Below are 20,690 nucleotides of genomic sequence, written 5' to 3'. Positions count from 1 at the left end.
TCGCAATCTCCACCACTATCTTGCCTATGAGCAACCATATTTACTGTTGCAGAATATTGTCCTTCTCCCAAACAGATCATACATCCATTAGGAAGGGAGATGAAGACAGAGAACGAGTTGGATAAATAAAATCTGAAGTCCTTTTGAAATTACTTGTATCACCCATCATTTTGGGGAAATCAGTCAATACAATGAGATTGGATTTACAGGAATTTACAGAAATTTACACCCATCAATAGGTTGTCTGCAGGCAGTGGGATTGGGAGGTCAGTGTCATGTGTTAGGCGGCTTTGAGAAGGAAAAGCTTGGTATGTTGCCCCAAAATAATGTTGACTCCTAAACTGGTTAGGTTGTTGCCTCCTAGCAAAAGGTTGGGATTAGAACTGAACCTATGATGTCAAAGATACCTTTTCCATTGCTCACTGATCATCCCTCTGCTTTGGCAGAGGTAGATTGGTCTTAAAAAATCTGTTGTGGGATACTAGTTGGAGGGTAGTTCCTGAACTGTCTGCCTGTTAAATTCAACAATTTGCCCCCATAGACTAAGGATGAGCCCCCAAAAACAGCATCATCCACAATGCCAGGGTATGATGTGACCTGAGTGACATGGAAAGCAGAAACATTTCACATCATGTCAGGTTGATATTCACATATTCACAGTGGTAGTCAGCACATTGCCATGGAATGATGTGACCTGAGTGACATGGAAAGCAGAAACATGTCAGGTTGATATTCACAGTGGCAGTCAGCACATTGCCATGGAATGATGTGACCTGAGTGACATGGAAAGCAGAAACATGTCAGGTTGATATTCACAGTGGCAGTCAGCACATTGCCATGGAATGATGTGACCTGAGTGACATGGAAAGCAGAAACATGTCAGGTTGATATTCACAGTGGCAGTCAGCACATTGCCATGGAATGATGTGACCTGAGTGACATGGAAAGCAGAAACATGTCAGGTTGATATTCACAGTGGTAGTCAGCACATTGCCATGGAATGATGTGACCTGAGTGACATGGAAAGCAGAAACATGTCAGGTTGATATTCACAGTGGCAGTCAGCACATTGCCATGGAATGATGTGACCTGAGTGACATGGAAAGCAGAAACATGTCAGGTTGATATTCACAGTGGCAGTCAGCACATTGCCATGGAATGATGAGATGCCCTATTAATAACCTTAGCAATTCAGGGCCATTGCCTCCCAGGCATGATCATTGCCCGATTTTTCTGCAAGTCGAAATGAGGACAAATCTGGCATAAAATGTCCATGCTATAAAAATGTGAGGCAAACACGAGGTGTGATACTAAATTCTTATCCAAAAAAAAAGTTCGGTATGGAAGGTGTCAAAGTGTTTTGTACAAGCTCAATGAAAACATTGCTGGAACTTGACTTTCTGAAAGAAAACCACAATATTTCCAGGATCAAAGACTTTTCCAGACACACAGTCATTTATCTACCTGATCTTTGCTGAATGAAGAAGCAGTCAGAAGAATGGAGTCTTGTCTTCATCATCAATATCTAATAAAGCTACATACTTGAATCTGAGTAAGGCTGTTGTCTGGGAGTATCTTCACACTAACCATGTAGTAGTGTCTTGTTCTGGTTCTGCCTCCATATCAGAACAAACCAGCCCCAGTGGAATAGATGATGCAATTTTGCCGTCTCTATACAGTCACACTAACTTCCCTTTGGGTGAGACAGTTCTGCCATACAGATATGTTGTACTGGTATAGCTGGCTGGTTCAGTGGGAGTATGGTTGGCCATACAGAAGGTGGTGTAGTTGGGGCTGGTACTGGCTGTGCTGTACGCATGACTGGATGGACTAACCCATCACTAAAATCCCCATCATGTGTTTGTGTATCTTTATGCCCAGTGAGAAAAATAGATCTATCGATAAGATCCCGTTGTTGTAGAGATATGGAACCATAGGCCTGGCCAGAAGGACAGATTTAACAGTAAAGACTCCCAAACTGAGAAAGACGGATTAAATGGCTGGCTGGCTGGCATGGCAATACCTTAAAATAAGATTGATCCAACTGATCCATCAGAAACCCATGCACCTGGACTTACACGCCCTGAAGTCATGTTCTGACATGCAGGCAGAAGTGGTGGTGGGGGTAGAAGACCAACACTCAATGGGCTGCCTAAAATTGGAGGTCGGGAATGCCCCACAGTGTGTCAGAAATCTTGTGGAAGTAAGAGAGGGATACAAGGGCAATATTTTTCCAGAATTTGTCAACTGCATCATCCACTCCTGAACACATATTTAACACATGAAGGCAAATTATTGCAAAACCTCATCATTTCTGTAGATATAATAGCAGCTTATGGCTGTACATGCCACACTTTAGTGTGTGCACTGGGGTGCCCATTAATGTCTCCCACCAAGCTCACAAGGGATTCAGTCTTACAATGAATACTTAATATGTTTGTGTTGACCTTACAAAATTTTCCCCTCTCTTCTATCACCTTCATATGTTGAACCAAATGACACACAAACTACAAGGTAAAGATGAAGTACATTTAGCACATGCCATACGTGATTCATGAGTGTCTTTCCTGGCCATGAACTACTTGCATGCATTGAACTTTGTTGACATGTTTCAATGAAATAACACACAAATGTATAAATGTTAAAAAGTCAGTAAAACAATACGCTATACTAAATGAGTGCGTGCTAAACATGAATGACAACATGCATCAATGATAGCAGGTTGTACCATGTGGTCTATATAGACAAAGTCTGAAAAAGCGACAAATTAACAACAATACAAGAAAAAATGTAAACATATTGTATATCACCTTTACAGGAATGATTAATGCACAATATAAATCCAAATTTCTGGATGGATGGTTAAAATTCACATTGATATTGGCATCTTAGTTATTTTTGTAAAATTTTGATGTATAACAGAGAAGCTAAAAAAAGCAACACCTGGTGGCAGCAAGGGAGGAAATAGGCATGCGTTATTGCTATTTGCCTATGTAATATAGATAGGAAAGATGAATTTTCATCTTTTTAGTATGGCTGGATCTGGCAAGTAGCAGGCTTATATCCCCGAACATTAATGTTATCGGGGAACATATCTGAAGGTGAAAAGATTACAGCTTCACTTCTGATCATGGCTTCATTCATTACAATCAGTGGTCTCCGTATTAATGGCAGGACAAGACTGATTTGACTAGACTGATACTGGGATTGAGGACAAAGGAGAAAGAAAAGCAGTGCAGGTTCTATTTCTAATTTACATGACTTTTACAATCTTGTTGCCCCTCAGAAGACCATCCTTTCTATGAGAACAACATGTTACTGCAAAAGGAGTAGCCCTTGTTGTATTAGAATCAATTCAGTTGTAACCTATACAGACCTGTGCATCTCTTAGGATTGATGGGAGCCCTGTGTCCTCCATATATCCTTGTCCACCAAAGCTTTCCAGGCCTTCACTCACAACTTGCACTGCCTGCAAAGAACAAAACTATTTAGCATTAGTGATTGAACATACGAGCATTTCTCTACACAAAAGTTGGCGAGTGGTTGGGAAATGTCTGGGCAAACCTAGCTGTGATGATTAAGATTTTTCTTTTGGTGAACAGCAATCAGTAGTAAATGGTATATAAAATATAGGAAAAAAGTTTAATGGCTTTTTGTGTAAGAAGTTGATTTGTCTATAAAGATGAAGAATTTGGCAATACAATTACTTTACTTTTTAACTTTATCAGTCATAGTAGTGTCCTACTTAAAAGTTTAACTGGCCATTGGCATCACATATACAGACAATGGCAGTCTCATGTGATAACAAATCGGCATTACTTATATATATAAAGGCAGTCTCATGTGATAACAAACTGGTATTGGCAATGGTATTTGATAAGATAAAATAGCAACTGGCAGCTGAAGGATGATAGATGATGCACATTCCAGGCCAAGAACCATATCATAGCTCAATGGCCTTATGGTCACTCAAACAATGAGTCACCTACATTGATTGTCACTGTAACTTTTGTAATATATTACAAAACAACTTGTGACTTGGACATTTGATTATTCTGAGTGATGTTCCAATTCTTTTGCCTGCAAATTTTGTAATAATCCATCCATGGAACCAGAAGACATCAAGATCTTCCTAAATTTCCATCCTGAAAAATGCTTACTATATTTAATGTATTACCATGAACTTGTAATGTTTGAGCCACATGGATGTTTTCTGCAAAATGAATTTGTGTCCTAAATCTAAATACAATCAATCTATGGAAAAATAATATAAGGATACTTTAAAAAATATAAAATAAATTAACCACTGTGAGATAATGACCTTTGACCTTTTGTCCCATTAATTCCTATATTCAGAGTATATGTTCCATACCAAATTTCTTTGTAGTATCTGGTGGTAACAGTTCTAAGAGGTACATTCTGATATTTAAAAAATATTAAACCACTTTTATTACATCCTGTAAATAAATGCCCTTCCATGACCTTGTACTCTGACCTTGAATTGCATTTCATCTCAAGTGATATTTCCTCCCCCATGTGCAAATGTGATTAAGCCGTTTAAATAAACCTCAACGAAAAGCTGAGAAAGGATGTATGGACAGGCACATCAGCTGCACGTCCCCACCTTTTCTGGCAGGCCAGACAAAAGCAATAATCATACAGTTTAAAAGAATACTGAAAAATGACACCTTTCAAGCAAAATTCTGCATTTTAAATTTGCATGAGATATGACAGAAGAAAAAAGAGATGAATTATTACAAGTCAAAATCAAACACATGAAAAAATGATATAAAACAATTACAGACTGTTAACAACAATATTTACATTACTAACCTTTATACAATAAATCAATGCAAGAGATTGTGGCAAAGTGTTTATATATACTTTTAGGTATAATTCCTTCTCTTACAATGTGATCTCCTGTAAAGACTTTACAGACCAATGACAGCTTTAATAATGTTGTGTAGCTGGCTATACAGGAAATTGCTATAAACAAACAAATCAAGATAGAAATCTCAAGCATTAAGATGTTTTCTGAGGTCATGAAAGCAGAAGAAATGTAGATTTGAAAGTGAAATAAAAACTTTTTGACTCCTTCTGTTATGTAACATTTCATGTAATTTCTGATAATTTTAAATCCTGAATAAAACATTTTACTTGTTTTCCTGTATAAAGCTTGGCCAGGGGAGTTAGAATTCTGACCAGCTGTTGTTCATGATCTGTTGCTATGGCAACATCTTCTCTGCCAAGAAGACGAGCTATCTCCAAAAGAAGTAGAGTTGCTCCCCTTGTTTCCACCTAAAATTGCATATAGATACAACATTTTCTTGTGATAAGGGTGAAACTTGAAACTTATGAGGACTACATGCATCACTGACTTGTAACACTAACATTTGATATCATGATCAACTGTATGTATGATTCAATGGCTTTTTTCATTATCTTTTGACATCATAATAAACTGTATGTATCAATATGAGCTGTTTCAGTAAAAACATACCTGGGACCCATGGAAGACATTTTTAATGTGGGGTTCTCACCCATGGGTGCAATTTAGAATTTTCTTATCATTTTAATATAAACTATGTGAAATCAAAGTACCCTGGCATATATTTTGAAAACACTGCCTTCCCTAGGTACCACGTATGTCTAAATGGAACAGCCCTGACTTCTATCATTATCTTCTGATATGATAATGAACTGTATGCATCACTAACACTGATATCATGGTCAACTGTATGTATCAATGACTTCCATCACTAACTTTGATATCATGATCAACTGTATGCATCAATGACATGGATTACTAACTTTGATATGGTCAACTGTATGCATCAATGACATGTATTACTAACTTTGATATGGTCAACTGTATGCATCAATGACATGGATTACTAACTTTGATATCATGGTCAACTGTATGCATCAATGACATGGATTACTAACTTTGATATCATGATCAACTGCATGTATCAATGATATGGATTACTAACTTTGATATCATGATCAACTGTATGCATCAATGACATGTATCACTAACTTTGATATGGTCAACTGTATGCATCAATGACATGTATTACTAACTTTGATATCATGATCAACTGTATGCATCAATGACATGGATTACTAACTTTGATATGGTCAACTGTATGCATCAATGACATGGATTACTAACTTTGATATCATGATCAACTGCATGTATCAATGATATGGATTACTAACTTTGATATCATGATCAACTGTATGCATCAATGACATGTATCACTAACTTTGATATGGTCAACTGTATGCATCAATGACATGTATTACTAACTTTGATATCATGATCAACTGTATGCATCAATGACATGGATTACTAACTTTGATATGGTCAACTGTATGCATCAATGACATGGATTACTAACTTTGATATCATGGTCAACTGTATGCATCAATGACGTGTATTACTAACTTTGATATCATGGTCAACTGTATGCATCAATGACATGGATTACTAACTTTGATATCATGATCAACTGCATGTATCAATGACATGTATTACTAACTTTGATATGGTCAACTGTATGCATCAATGACATGGATTACTAACTTTGATATCATGATCAACTGCATGTATCAATGATATGGATTACTAACTTTGATATCATGATCAACTGTATGCATCAATGACATGTATCACTAACTTTGATATGGTCAACTGTATGCATCAGTGACATATATTACTAACTTTGATATCATGGTCAACTGTACGCATCAATGACATGGATTACTAACTTTGATATGGTCAACTGTATGCATCAATGACATGTATTACTAACTTTGATATCATGATCAACTGTATGCATCAATGACATGTATTACTAACTTTGATATGGTCAACTGTATGCATCAATGACATGTATCACTAACTTTGATATGGTCAACTGTATGCATCAATGACATGGATTACTAACTTTGATATCATGATCAACTGCATGTATCAATGATATGGATTACTAACTTTGATATCATGATCAACTGTATGCATCAATGACATGTATTACTAACTTTGATATGGTCAACTGTATGCATCAGTGACATATATTACTAACTTTGATATGGTCAACTGTATGCATCAATGACATGGATTACTAACTTTGATATGGTCAACTGTATGCATCAATGACATGTATTACTAACTTTGATATCATGATCAACTGTATGCATCAATGACATGTATTACTAACTTTGATATGGTCAACTGTATGCATCAATGACATGTATCACTAACTTTGATATGGTCAACTGTATGCATCAATGACATGGATTACTAACTTTGATATCATGATCAACTGCATGTATCAATGATATGGATTACTAACTTTGATATCATGATCAACTGTATGCATCAATGACATGTATCACTAACTTTGATATGGTCAACTGTATGCATCAATGACATGGATTACTAACTTTGATATCATGATCAACTGTATGCATCAATGACATGGATTACTAACTTTGATATCATGGTCAACTGTATGCATCAATGACATGGATTACTAACTTTGATATCATGGTCAACTGTATGCATCAATGATATGAATTACTAACTTTGATATCATGGTCAACTGTATGCATCAATGACATGGATTACTAACTTTGATATCATAGTCAACTGTATGCATCAATGACATATATTACTAACTTTGACATCATGGTCAACTGTATGCATCAATGATATATATTAATAACTTTGATATCATGGTCAACTGTATGCATCAATGATATGTATTACTAACTTTGATATCATGGTCAACTGTATGCATCAATGATATGTATTACTAACTTTGATATCATGGTCAACTGTATGCATCAATGACATATATTACTAACTTTGATATCATGGTCAACTGTATGCATCAATGACATGGATTACTAACTTTGATATCATGATCAACTGCATGTATCAATGACATGGATTACTAACTTTGATATCATGGTCAACTGTATGCATCAATGATATGGATTACTAACTTTGATATCATAGTCAACTGTATGCATCAATGACGTGTATTACTAACTTTGATATCATGGTCAACTGTATATATCAATGACGTGTATTACTAACTTTGATATCATGGTCAACTGTATGCATCAATGACATGTATTACTAACTTTGATATCATGGTCAACTGTATGCATCAATGATATGTATTACTAACTTTGATATCATGGTCAACTGTATGCATCAATGATATGGATTACTAACTTTGATATCATGGTCAACTGTATGCATCAATGACATGTATTACTAACTTTGATATGGTCAACTGTATGTATCAATGACATGTATTACTAACTTTGATATGGTCAACTGTATGCATCAATGACATGTATTACTAACTTTGATATCATGGTCAACTGTATGCATCAGTGACATGTATTACTAGAATATCATGGTCAACTGTATGCATCAATGACATGTATTACTAACTTTGATATCATGGTCAACTGTATGCATCAATGATATGTATTACTAACTTTGATATCATGGTCAACTGTATAGATCAATGACATGTATTACTAACTTTGATATCATGGTCAACTGTATCCATCAATGATATGTATTACTAACTTTGATATCATGGTCAACTGTATCTATCAATGACATGTATTACTAACTTTGATATCACGGTCAACTGTATGCATCAATGATATGTATTACTAACTTTGATATCATGGTCAACTGTATAGATCAATGACATGTATTACTAACTTTGATATCACGGTCAACTGTATGCATTAATGGCATGTATCACTAATACTCCTGATAGTGTGAACAACAGTGTTTATGAGTACACCATGTACTGATCTTAGTTTTACATCACATACAATGGGAGTAAATCATGTATTGTACCTGAAATTCATGCACTACAATCTGGACCAGAAGGTCTAATTATGTATAAAATTTACTAATAAGGGGTAAGGCTGCACTGACAAATTTTAAATTTGTGGCTTTCACAAGTAATTTTATGGTAAACTAGCAATCATGTATTGCAATTTGTCAGCTTAATTCTCTTGCACCAGCACGATAATAATCTGAGATAAGCAAAGATCTAAAAAGAGCTGCTGCAGGGATCTCAAAATAGCCACAATCTACAAAAATAACCAATATTCACACCTGGTTTATAATATCATGCTGTAAACAAGTCAGTATCAGCATCATCTTGCTGCTTACTTATGGATTTATGCAATCAGCAACCATTTCTAAATTAAATCAGAACAAATTAGAGACTGGTCAAGCATCATTCCCAGAATAAAGTTTTGGAATTTTCCTAGTTTTTAGAGACAAAACTGGGGCTATTAAATGCAAAACTTGCTGTGACTGAAATGATCTAACAAACTTTGCAAAGTCAGGGTCACTCGTTTGACATCAGGAATCTGATGACCTCATTTCATGCTAAAAAACACTAGGAATTCAGGGAAGTATTGTTGCAATCAGATTAGCATTTAGAAAAGGAAAAGCCTGCAACTGAAATTCCCATTGATACAGTAAATCGTTGAACACATGATATATATACCGATACCAGCTTATATAAATTGAAGATAATATAGATCTTTTTAAAAAAAATCAGTCTGAATACCAATCAGAGTATCTATTTGTAGTACCCACAGGGGTTCATATTGTTACTTACAGTTTACCAACATATCATACATGAGCTGAAGGCATTGGATGGAACACTGCCCCCTTATTGGTTGACTGAAAATTATGTTCTAGGAAGGAGCAGTACATCAATCATTTTTGGTTGACCAATGAGAAATCAGTATTCCATTCAGCTCATTGCATTAGGCAGGCATGATAATGGCCATGTGGAATGGTAGTGTGGGGAAATCGTCTGGCATTCTTTAAACTTATGATAGTAAATCAAACTTTGTGCATACAAATTTGAATGCCTGAGCTAAACATTCATAACATTTTATTTTACATTATGCAAAGTGTAGTTTGAAATATCAGTGTTCATTCTCAAATAGGTCATGCAAAGTGTAGTTTGAAATATCAGTGTTCATTCTCAAATAGGTCATAATATCAGTGTTCATTCTCAAATAGATCATGCAAAGTGTAGTTTGAAATATCAGTTTTCATTCTCAAATAGATCATGCAAAGTGTAGTTTGAAATATCAGTTTTCATTCTCAAATAGGTCATGCAAAGTGTAGCTTGAAATATCAGTGTTCATTCTCAAATAGGTCATAATATCAGTGTTCATTCTCAAATAGATCATGCAAAGTGTAGTTTGAAATATCAGTTTTCATTCTCAAATAGATCATGCAAAGTGTAGCTTGAAATATCAGTGTTCATTCTCAAATAGGTCATAATATCAGTGTTCATTCTCAAATAGGTCATGCAAAGTGTAGCTTGAAATATCAGTGTTCATTCTCAAATAGATCATGCAAAGTGTAGTTTGAAATATCAGTTTTCATTCTCAAATAGGTCATGCAAAGTGTAGCTTGAAATATTAGTGTTCATTCTCAAATAGATCATGCAAAGTGTAGTTTGAAATATCAGTTTTCATTCTCAAATAGATCATGCAAAGTGTAGTTTGAAATATCAGTTTTCATTCTCAAATAGATCATGCAAAGTGTAGCTTGAAATATCAGTGTTCATTCTCAAATAGATCATGCAAAGTGTAGTTTGAAATATCAGTTTTCTTTCTCAAACAGGTCATGCAAAAGTGTAGTTTGAAATCGTGGGACAGAAATCATGCTGACCATTCTGATTACATTTGTTCACTGTGAAAGGGGCTTCAGCTAACAAAATAAAGTCATGAATACGCCAAGAAACATTGACAGTTGAAAGGCTGTTTAACAAATTGACTATAAAAGCAGCACAGGTGATGAAATTACAAACCTGCACCAAAGCAATTGATTATTATAATCAAGACAGGAAAAGAATGAAACTGAATTAAATCACATGTATGTTCAGCATAGGTCACATACAAATGATTCAAGTCAATTTCATTCTTTCATTATTCCATATAATATCTTTCCTGGCATCATGCACATTTACGCCTGTGACATATTGTTTTACCCTTTGTCTAGAGTCCCAAAGGGTATGATCACCCTGAGTATGATAACTCTGAGTATGATTACCCTGAGTATGATAACTCTGAGTATGATAACCCTGGGCATGATAATCCTGGGTATTCCAGGCCTGTAAAATCCTGTTTATGATACAGATCAATAACTTCTGATATAGAGATCCACTGTTTTTAGGAGGAAAACATGTAGCAATGGCCTGTATCAATAACCTGAGACAGAGTGATACATTTTCTTTTTATTAGGAATATGTTGATCAATGGCCTGTGTGAACTTCTGATCTAACAGTAGTGATTACATTTTTTAATGTGGAATACATGTATCAATTATTTTTATTAACCTTATTTAATATCATGATCAATTAATAATGAATACTTGTATTATATTATCTCTATTACCAACATCTGACAGTAATCAAATGATTTATAAATACTTGTATCAACTACCTGCATTACCAACATCTGATACAGCAATCATATGATTTATGAATACCTGTATCAATTACCTGCATTACCAACATCTGATACAGCAATCAAATGATTTATGAATACCTGTATCAATTACCTGCATTACCAACATCTGATACAGCAATCATATGATTTATGAATACCTGTATCAATTACCTGTATTACCAACATCTGACACAGTGATCATATGATTTATGAATACCTGTATCAATTACCTGTATTACCAACATCTGACACAGTGATCAACAGATTCTGTAATACCTGTATCAATTATCTCTATTTCCAATATCTGATAGAGTGATCAACTGATTTTTTTTATAAAGAATAGATATATAAATGACCTGTATAACCAACCCAAATTACATATTATACCTATATGTCAACATATAATGAATCTTCCTAAGATTATTTTCTGACCTCCATTCTTGCTAATGTTTGCATGTGAAGAGGATAGTTTTTCAGCTTGTTCCCGAATGCTGTCCGTCTTGTGCTATAATCTCGTGCCAAGTTCACAATTCTGAAATTATGAAAATATCACAGCATTTTAATTTTAATTATTTTCTGAACAAATACTAATTATAAATAATTAACTATAGCTATAAGAAATGGGTGCATCACTACAATATGCAACAGCCTTGTACAGAGGAGCTTGTTCTGGGAAACCTAAGATAGGATATGGCCATAACTCCTCAAAATGATGATGTGGAGTGCTTGAAATCTAACTCCTTCAAACTCTTCTCAACACAAGCAACATGCCATGTAAAGATACTTAGCTGATGAGCATATAGCTGTCCAAAATGGAGTAGACAAAATCCATAAAAGTTATATCTAAGTCTAAGAAATAATGTTCAAATTAGATCAAAGTATGTTGAAAGCTTCTTTAGCTATGCTGGTTACAAGAAAACATTCCATGAAAAGGTATGAAGGGAACTGTCAAGGGACTTAACATTTTTTCAAATTAGAGTACACAAGATGAAACCCATGAAATGCACATCAAGGTCCATTAAACAGTGTACATACCAAACAGCATCAGAATGTGTGGAGTGGTTCCTAAGCTATGCTAATAGAAGGATCTGCTGTAATGAATATTCAAACTTAATTGAAAAAGGACTTCATTAAATCTGGACTTGAAAAGATCTGACTATTACATGACACATCTATAAGTAACAGACAATTCACCAACCAAATGAAATCCAATTATGTGGAAGGGATGCTGAGTGTTGGTGGTTACAACAAGCATGAATAGATGGACAGATGAAGAAAGAAAAAAGTTGATTACTAGAAAGCTAATACATCCTGATGAGGGAATTCAAGGTCTCCAGTGTCCTGTCTGCGTTAACATCTTCAAAGTTTAAGGGTCAGGAAAAAAAATTCATTAACAAACAGGTTTTAAAATCCTTGGCATTTTACCAACATATGAGAATGTTATCTGAGTCAACATTCTCAACTATCTTTTAAAATATATTATTATTTTTTCCAAGATATGTCCCAATATTTCTATCAGATCAGCAAGACCACGCATAGTGTGCAGCTTACTACTTTCATGAACTGACAGGAGTGTGAATGCTGGCTCCCATAAATGGACTGCTGAACTCGGGGCAATATATACCATTTCTTTTACATGATCATGGAATATGACTTATACTTAAACTGGAACTTTCCAAACTTATCTCCTAGCCCCATATGCACTCTTCCCATTGAGCAGATAGATGCCTGAACTTAATTTTTGATAGTTGACAACAGACAAACTGGTGTACATACAAAAAGGTTTACAAGATTTATGGTAAATTGATAATGCCAATTTGGATATTAAATCTCATAGTAATTTTCTCAATATGCATCTATGACATTGGCTACAGAGGGATTTTGATACCTACCGTCGCATGGCACCTACAGATGCCAGGGTGTTGTGGATACGTGTCAGTTTCAGCATGTTACTGATTGCTGCTACACCCCTCCCTTCTTCCGACACCTGTAGCAATCAAGGAAGAAAAATGCACCAAAATCTTGTTATGACTCTTGTTCAAGAAAATCAAAATTTCCAATGGAAAATTCCACTAACTATCAAAATGAACATCTTGTTTTCTACTTTAAATCATGAAAAAAATCAGGGAGGCAATAACTCTATTCACAACCCTTCATCACAAATGTGACAAAAATCACTTATGCAGAAACTCTCAATCATGGCCACAAGTTAATCAAGCAATACAAATTACATGCAAAAGATGGTGGATAAAGAATTCTCTACAATCAAAATTGAAATGATCATGGAAGAGGACTGCTTTAAAATTTAAATTTGTAAGGGCTGTAGATAAGGAATGCTGTGAAATTTAAACATGCAATGATTGTGGAATGCTGTAAAACATAAACTCATATGATCATGGAAGATGAATGCTGTAAAACTTAAACTATCAAATTTATGCATGGTAATGAAAATAAGCAACCAACTCGAATTTGTCTGTAACATGCAACACTTCTATTTGCTCTGGAAAACTTAAAACCTTCTGAAAATTTTAAAACACCCAAAACTTCACCATTATTGAATATTTAGACACAATCTTACCAGTAAGTATTAAACTATTTATTATAAAATAATTCAACCGAGCCATCTCAATCAGATGTTTGCTTTTAAACATGCTGTCTGCAAACAGGAAAAACATTTTGTGATTCAGTCTATGGGGTTCCAAATGAACAGTTTTTACAAACATTCTATTTCCCAATGAAGATGGAAAGCAAATTTTAAGTAAATTATGTTCCTTCGAGAATATTTACCTAATCATATTACACAGAGGATCTGACAGAACTTTATCCAACCACAGCATCTTTATGCAGATCAGACTCAAAAAGAAATTTGTTTATGTCTTCTGTATAGTCTATTGTTCCAGTCAAATACTGTAAATATCCAGTCACAAATGCATTGAACTAAATGTGAGAATTTCTGCATGCAGTAATCCTATTTTACATAAAAACTGCAACATATTTTGTGTTACTAATGGAGTAATTGCACAAAGAGTAATTGTCACATTAGAAACTTACCGACTATGCTTTGAGTTTGTGCATTCATGTATTTAATGGACCTTTCTACAGAAACAACACAGAAGGAAAAAACAAGCATAAATTAGCAATGCAGCAATTACATAACTTGCTAAATTTATCAATTAGGTTATGAATGGAGCAAGCAAAAAGTTCAAAGTCTCTCTAACTTGCAATAAGCTTGTCGGAGGTCAATGAAAGTGTGGGTGATGTGGTCTTAAAAGGACAACTTCCCTAAAGGTGACAAAATCACTCAAACTGGCAGAAATTGTACAAAGAATGTGTACATCCTAAAGGCAGAATGATTAATCTGCACAACAAACCCAAAGGAACATTGGATAAGTCAATTAGAACACAAAAACGGCTTTGATTGTTGGAGGATAAACTGTATGATGTTATCGTGTACAGCAGTGAAGCTATAAACAAGCAACACCTGGTGGTACCAAGGGGATGTAATGGTCAAGAGTTATTGCCCTTTGTCTATTGTAATAGACAGGAAAAGATGATATTTGTCTTTTAATAGGGCTGGATTCGCGAGGTAGCAATTTAATATTTCTAATCTAGTGTGATCGGGGAATTTATTCAAAGGAGAAAGGACTGAATATATTGTTTTAATCCGATAAGAATTTGGTTAGGCCAGTATTTAGGCACAACAGTTTTTCCTCTGCTTCTACCGAAAATAACAATAAATCAACAAAATTAACATCATATGTGATTTTGTCCCCTAAGGTTATTCAAACCAATATTATAGGTGGGGATCTCAACAATGTTTTAATTTTTCCAAGATATGGCCCAGGGCAGCATTCCTGTCATTGGGGCTAGACATGAGTTCTTTGATATTTACATCTATAAATATATTCTGAAGGGCATGTAGGCATGTTTTCCAAAAACCCAATAATGGTTGGACAATGTGAGCAAGCAGTTTCTTCAACTTGAAATTATGGCGGTTTAGGATTTTGATTAGTTTTCTAGGTCACAACCTATTCCCCATGACATTTGCCCATTTTAGCATAAAAGCCACACACTTTACGCAACCCATAGATTATTAGCTTTAATATTCTATGAAAGTAAAGTGGCCCAAGCAAGAGTCATATAGTGATGCAGAGCATATTAGGGCAAAAAAAAAAATGCTTATGACAAATTGTTTTTGTTTTAACTTGAGTTTTATTGTCTGTAAATCTGCTACACGGTTTCTTATTTGGGCTCAGATTCGTCTTTGATTCTCCGTTTCCACCAAAATGATCCTGAATTCTGCAATACTAATTATTTTGCCTCCGAATACAGTTTACTAATTGTGTTGAGGCTGCTTTGTGTCGTTGCAAGCATTTCTCAATTCACATGTGCACAAAAATGTAATCATATCAAAATTAATTTGCTAGCACCACCAGAAACCGGTTGCTATCTATACAGATCAGGCAATAATTCCTATTTGTGCACCTGTGATGGTTGCCGTGGTTGTACTTCCAGTCACTCCAAGACCATCAGTTGCTGCTACAGCAAATACAGAAATGGCATCTACAAAGATGTGCATATTTTTTTAATTTTTTTATATCAATATCAACGTGATTTTCTTGGTGATTTCAATGTTTTAATTTTTCCAAGATATGGCCCAGAGGCAACATTCCTGTCATTGGGGCAAGACATGAGTACTATTATAACATGTTACATATTTTATAGTACTGACCTTGATGATGACACTTTCAAATCTACAACTAGCAAGTTTGTCTCATGGTAACTAGGTCACAACAGTCAACAGTACAAACACTATAATGTATATCCTCTGTCTATGTTAATATCAGATCTCATTATTACTTAGTATAACATGTTTCTATTTACCCTGTATGCGCTTGTTCCATCCAGAAGTAATTCAGCAGTTGGTACCTGCCTTGTTCCTAGTTTATTCTTTAACCTTTGAATCTGTATATTGTTCAACTGCCCATCTGACTTGCGAGTCTCCAGGTAGAAAAGCGATAACCCCCTGGTCCCCTGTGTAATGGACAAATTAAAAAAATTACAATATTTCATTCCTTTCTTCCAATTTCTGTGTTTCTTTAATTTGAAGACTAGAAATTTCAGTGGTCCCTCAGGGTCCTTAAATATGTTTAAATCTACGTGGTTGAGAAGAAACACATTTTATATTGGAGAATGGGTCTGAATCTATGTGGTTGAGAAATAACACGTTTTATATTGGAGAATGGGTTTGACTCTATGTGGTTGAGAAGAAACACGTTTTATATTGGAGAATGGGTCTGAATCTACGTGGTTGAGAAGAAACATGTTTTATATTGGAGAATGGGTCTGAATCTACGTGGTTGCGAAGAAACACGTTTATATTGGAGAATGGGTCTGAAACTACATGGTTGAGAAGAAACACGCTTATATTGGAGAATGGGTCTGAATCTACATGGTTGCAAAGAAACATGTTTTATATTGGAGAATGGGTCTGAATCTGCGTGGTTGTGAAGAAACACATTTTATATTGGAGAATGGGTCTGAATCTGCGAGGTTGCGAAGAAACACATTTTATGTTGGAGAATGGGTCTGAATCTACGTGGTTGCAAAGAAACGTTTTATATTGGAGAATGGGTCTGAATCTATGTGGTTGCAAAGAAACACGTTTATATTGGAGAATGGGTCTGAATCTACGTGGTTGAGAAGAAACATGTTTATACTGGAGAATGGGTCTGAATCTACGTGGTTGCGAAGAAACACGTTTTATATTGGAGAATGGGTCTGAATCTGCATGGTTGCGAAGAAACATGTTTTAAATTGGAGAATGGGTCTGAATCTGCGTGGTTGCGAAGAAACGCGTTTTATATTGGAGAATGGGTCTGAATCTACGTGGTTGTGAAGAAACATGTTTATATTGGAGAATGGGTCTGAATCTACGTGGTTGCAAAGAAACATGTTTTATATTGGAGAATGGGTCTGAATCTATGTGGTTGAGAAATAACATGTTTTATATTGGAGAATGGGTCTGAATCTATGTGGTTGAAAAGAAACATGTTTTATATTGGAGAATGGGTTTGAATCTATGTGGTTGCGAAGAAACGTTTTATATTGGAGAATGGGTCTGAATCTATGTGGTTGCGAAGAAACATGTTTTATATTGGAGAATGGGTCTGAATCTGCATGGTTGCGAAGAAACACGTTTTATATTGGAGAATGGGTCTGAATCTAAGTGGTTGTGAAGAAACACGTTTTATATTGGAGAATGGGTCTGAATCTAAGTGGTTGTGAAGAAACACGTTTTATATTGGAGAATGGGTCTGAATCTACATGGTTATGAAGAAACACATTTATATTGGAGAATGGGTCTGAATCTACATGGTTGAGAAGAAACACGTTTATATTGGAGAATGGGTCTGAATCTATGTGGTTGCAAAGAAACACATTTTGTATTGGAGAATGGGTCTGAATCTGTGTGGTTGCGAAGAAACACATTTTATATTGGAGAATGGGTCTGAATCTATGTGGTTGAGAAGAAACATGTTTATATTGGAGAATGGGTCTGAATCTACGTGGTTGCGAAGAAACACGTTTATATTGGAGAATGGGTCTGAATCTGCATGGTTGCGAAGAAACACGTTTTATATTGAAGAATGGGTCTGAATCTACGTGGTTGCAAAGAAACATGTTTTATATTGGAGAATGGGTCTGAATCTATGTGGTTGCGAAGAAACACGTCTTATGTTGGAGAATGGGTCTGAATCTACATGGTTGCAAAGAAACATGTTTTATATTGGAGAATGGGTCTGAATCTGCGTGGTTGTGAAGAAACACGTTTTATATTGGAGAATGGGTCTGAATCTAAGTGGTTGCAAAGAAACACGTTTTATATTGGAGAATGGGTATGAATCTGCGTGGTTGCGTAGAAACACGTTTATACTGGAGAATGGGTCTGAATCTATGTGGTTGCAAAGAAACACGTTTATATTGGAGAATGGGTCTGAATCTATGTGGTTGCAAAGAAACGCGTTTTATATTGGAGAATGGGTCTGAATCTACGTGGTTGCAAAGAAATGTTTTATATTGGAGAATGGGTCTGAATCTATGTGGTTGCGAAGAAACATGTTTATATTGGCAAATAGTTCTGAATCTGTATGTTCTGGTTTTTCATGCATTATTAATTTCTTTCTAATGGTGATATCCCCAACCCCCCAAAATGTGGCAGAATTTAAATGAAATAGCCCTCACTGTTAAAGTTATCCATTATATACATCTGTTTCTCCTAAAATGTGGATACGGTCACAGATAATATAAAATCCATTAAATTTGTACTATTGCTACCTATAGTTGTTCCCTTAATTTTAGTTCCTGTCTCTTACAAACCATATAAAATGTGTTGCACAACAACAGACACTGTGTACCATACCTTTCTGTAGCAGTGATAGCTCATGTTTCTTGTTAAAAATGTGAAAATTCTGATGATTCAGTTTTTGAAAGTCATAAAAAAAACCATCATATTGCCACTGACAGGTAAGAGAGAGTCCAGTGTGTAAATTTTGTTTAGCATACTGTATCAATTATTTTTAAAGGTATACAATGAACATCACATGGTTGTTCGCAAGCATGACAGTCCTCTGCTGACATCTTGTATGAAACAATACGTCTGTCAGTATTATAGTCATACTACAAACATCAAATGGTTGTTCGCAAGCATGACAGTCCTCTGCTGACATCTTGTATAAAACAATATGTCTGTCAGTATTATAGTCATACTACAAACATCACATGGTTGTTAACATATAACACATAGAGCTATGTGTAAACTTTATTTAGCACACTATGTCAGTCAATTATATTTAAAGCTGTACAAAAAGCATCACATTGCTACTAGCAAGTAAGACATAGTCCTCTATGCAAACCTTGCCAAGCACACAGTATCAATCATTTTGTATCAACTTCATTCAACCAATAATATCCAGCAACTAATATCCATTAATATCCAGCAACCAATATACATTAATATCCACCAATATCCATTAATATCAAGCAACCAATATGCATTAATATCCAGCAAACAATATACATTAATATCCAGCAATAAATATCCACTAAACTCCAGCAAAAACTATCCAGTAATATGCAGCAACCATTATCCATTAATATCCACCAATATCCATTTATATACAGCAACCAATATTATTAATATCCACCAATATCCATTAATATCTAGCAACTAATATACATTAACATCCAGCAAGCAAAATCCATTAAGATCCAGCAAACTATATCCATTAATATCCAGCAACAATTGTCCATTAATATGCAGCAACTATTATCCATTAATATCCACCAATATCCATTTATATGCAGCAATCAATATTCATTATTATCCAACAATATCCATGGATATCTAGCAACCAAACATCCATTAATATCCAACAACCAATACCATGACAATCCAACAACCAAAATCCATTAATATCCAGCAACCAATATTCACTAACATCCAGCAACCAATATTCACTAAATCCAACAACTAAAATTCATTAATATCCAGCAACCAATATCCATTAATATCCACAATATGCATTAATATCCAGCAACAAATATCCAATTAATATCCAGCAACCTATATCCATTAATATCCACCAGTATACATTAATATCCAACAACCAATATACATTAATATCCAACAACCAATATACATTAATATGCAGCAACCAATAACCATTAATATACAGCAACCAATACCCATTAATATACAGCAGCCAATACCCATTAATATACATTCAATATACATTAATACCCAGCAAGCAATATCCACAAATATCCACTAATATATATAGCAACCAATATCCATTAATATCCAGCAATCTAATGGGCAACTTGAATTTATAATTTATCTTTGAGTGTTATTTGATATATATTAATGTGAGCAGAGCAACACAGTTCACAAAGTATAAGACACAGTTCAGAATAAGCACCACCTTTCTATTTCAATGTTGTTTTCTTTGTCAGAAAGCTATACGGCAGTGCATGCCAGGTCTTGTTGGTAAATGACATCAAAATATATTTATAGCAATAAGGTGGATTTATAACCAGTACATGCATGACATTAGTCAGCATGAGCAGAAAACCCCTGAAGTCTGAGTTGCTGACAGGTC

General features: G+C 35.0%; 1 protein-coding gene across 1 annotated transcript in view; it reads right to left on the bottom strand.

Moving 5' to 3' along the window:
• LOC149777572 (acyl-CoA dehydrogenase family member 11-like) overlaps positions 1-20,690 on the bottom strand; it is an 87,775-nt gene that overhangs the window by 30,071 nt on the left and 37,014 nt on the right. The window contains exons 6-10 of the mRNA XM_089942193.1: positions 16,414-16,563; positions 13,422-13,516; positions 11,962-12,061; positions 5,158-5,298; positions 3,377-3,469 (exon numbers count right to left, since the gene is read on the bottom strand). Of these exons, the coding sequence (XP_089798319.1) occupies positions 3,377-3,469; positions 5,158-5,298; positions 11,962-12,061; positions 13,422-13,516; positions 16,414-16,563 (579 nt within the window). The remainder of the gene's footprint in view (positions 1-3,376; positions 3,470-5,157; positions 5,299-11,961; positions 12,062-13,421; positions 13,517-16,413; positions 16,564-20,690) is intronic.

Source organism: Sinohyriopsis cumingii, chromosome 18 (assembly GCF_028554795.1).
Source record: "Sinohyriopsis cumingii isolate HCF-2022 chromosome 18, ASM2855479v2, whole genome shotgun sequence".
Classification (NCBI taxonomy): domain Eukaryota; kingdom Metazoa; phylum Mollusca; class Bivalvia; order Unionida; family Unionidae; genus Sinohyriopsis; species Sinohyriopsis cumingii.
Note: the sequence above shows the minus strand (reverse complement) of the source record. Positions and strands in the feature narration are given on the sequence as shown.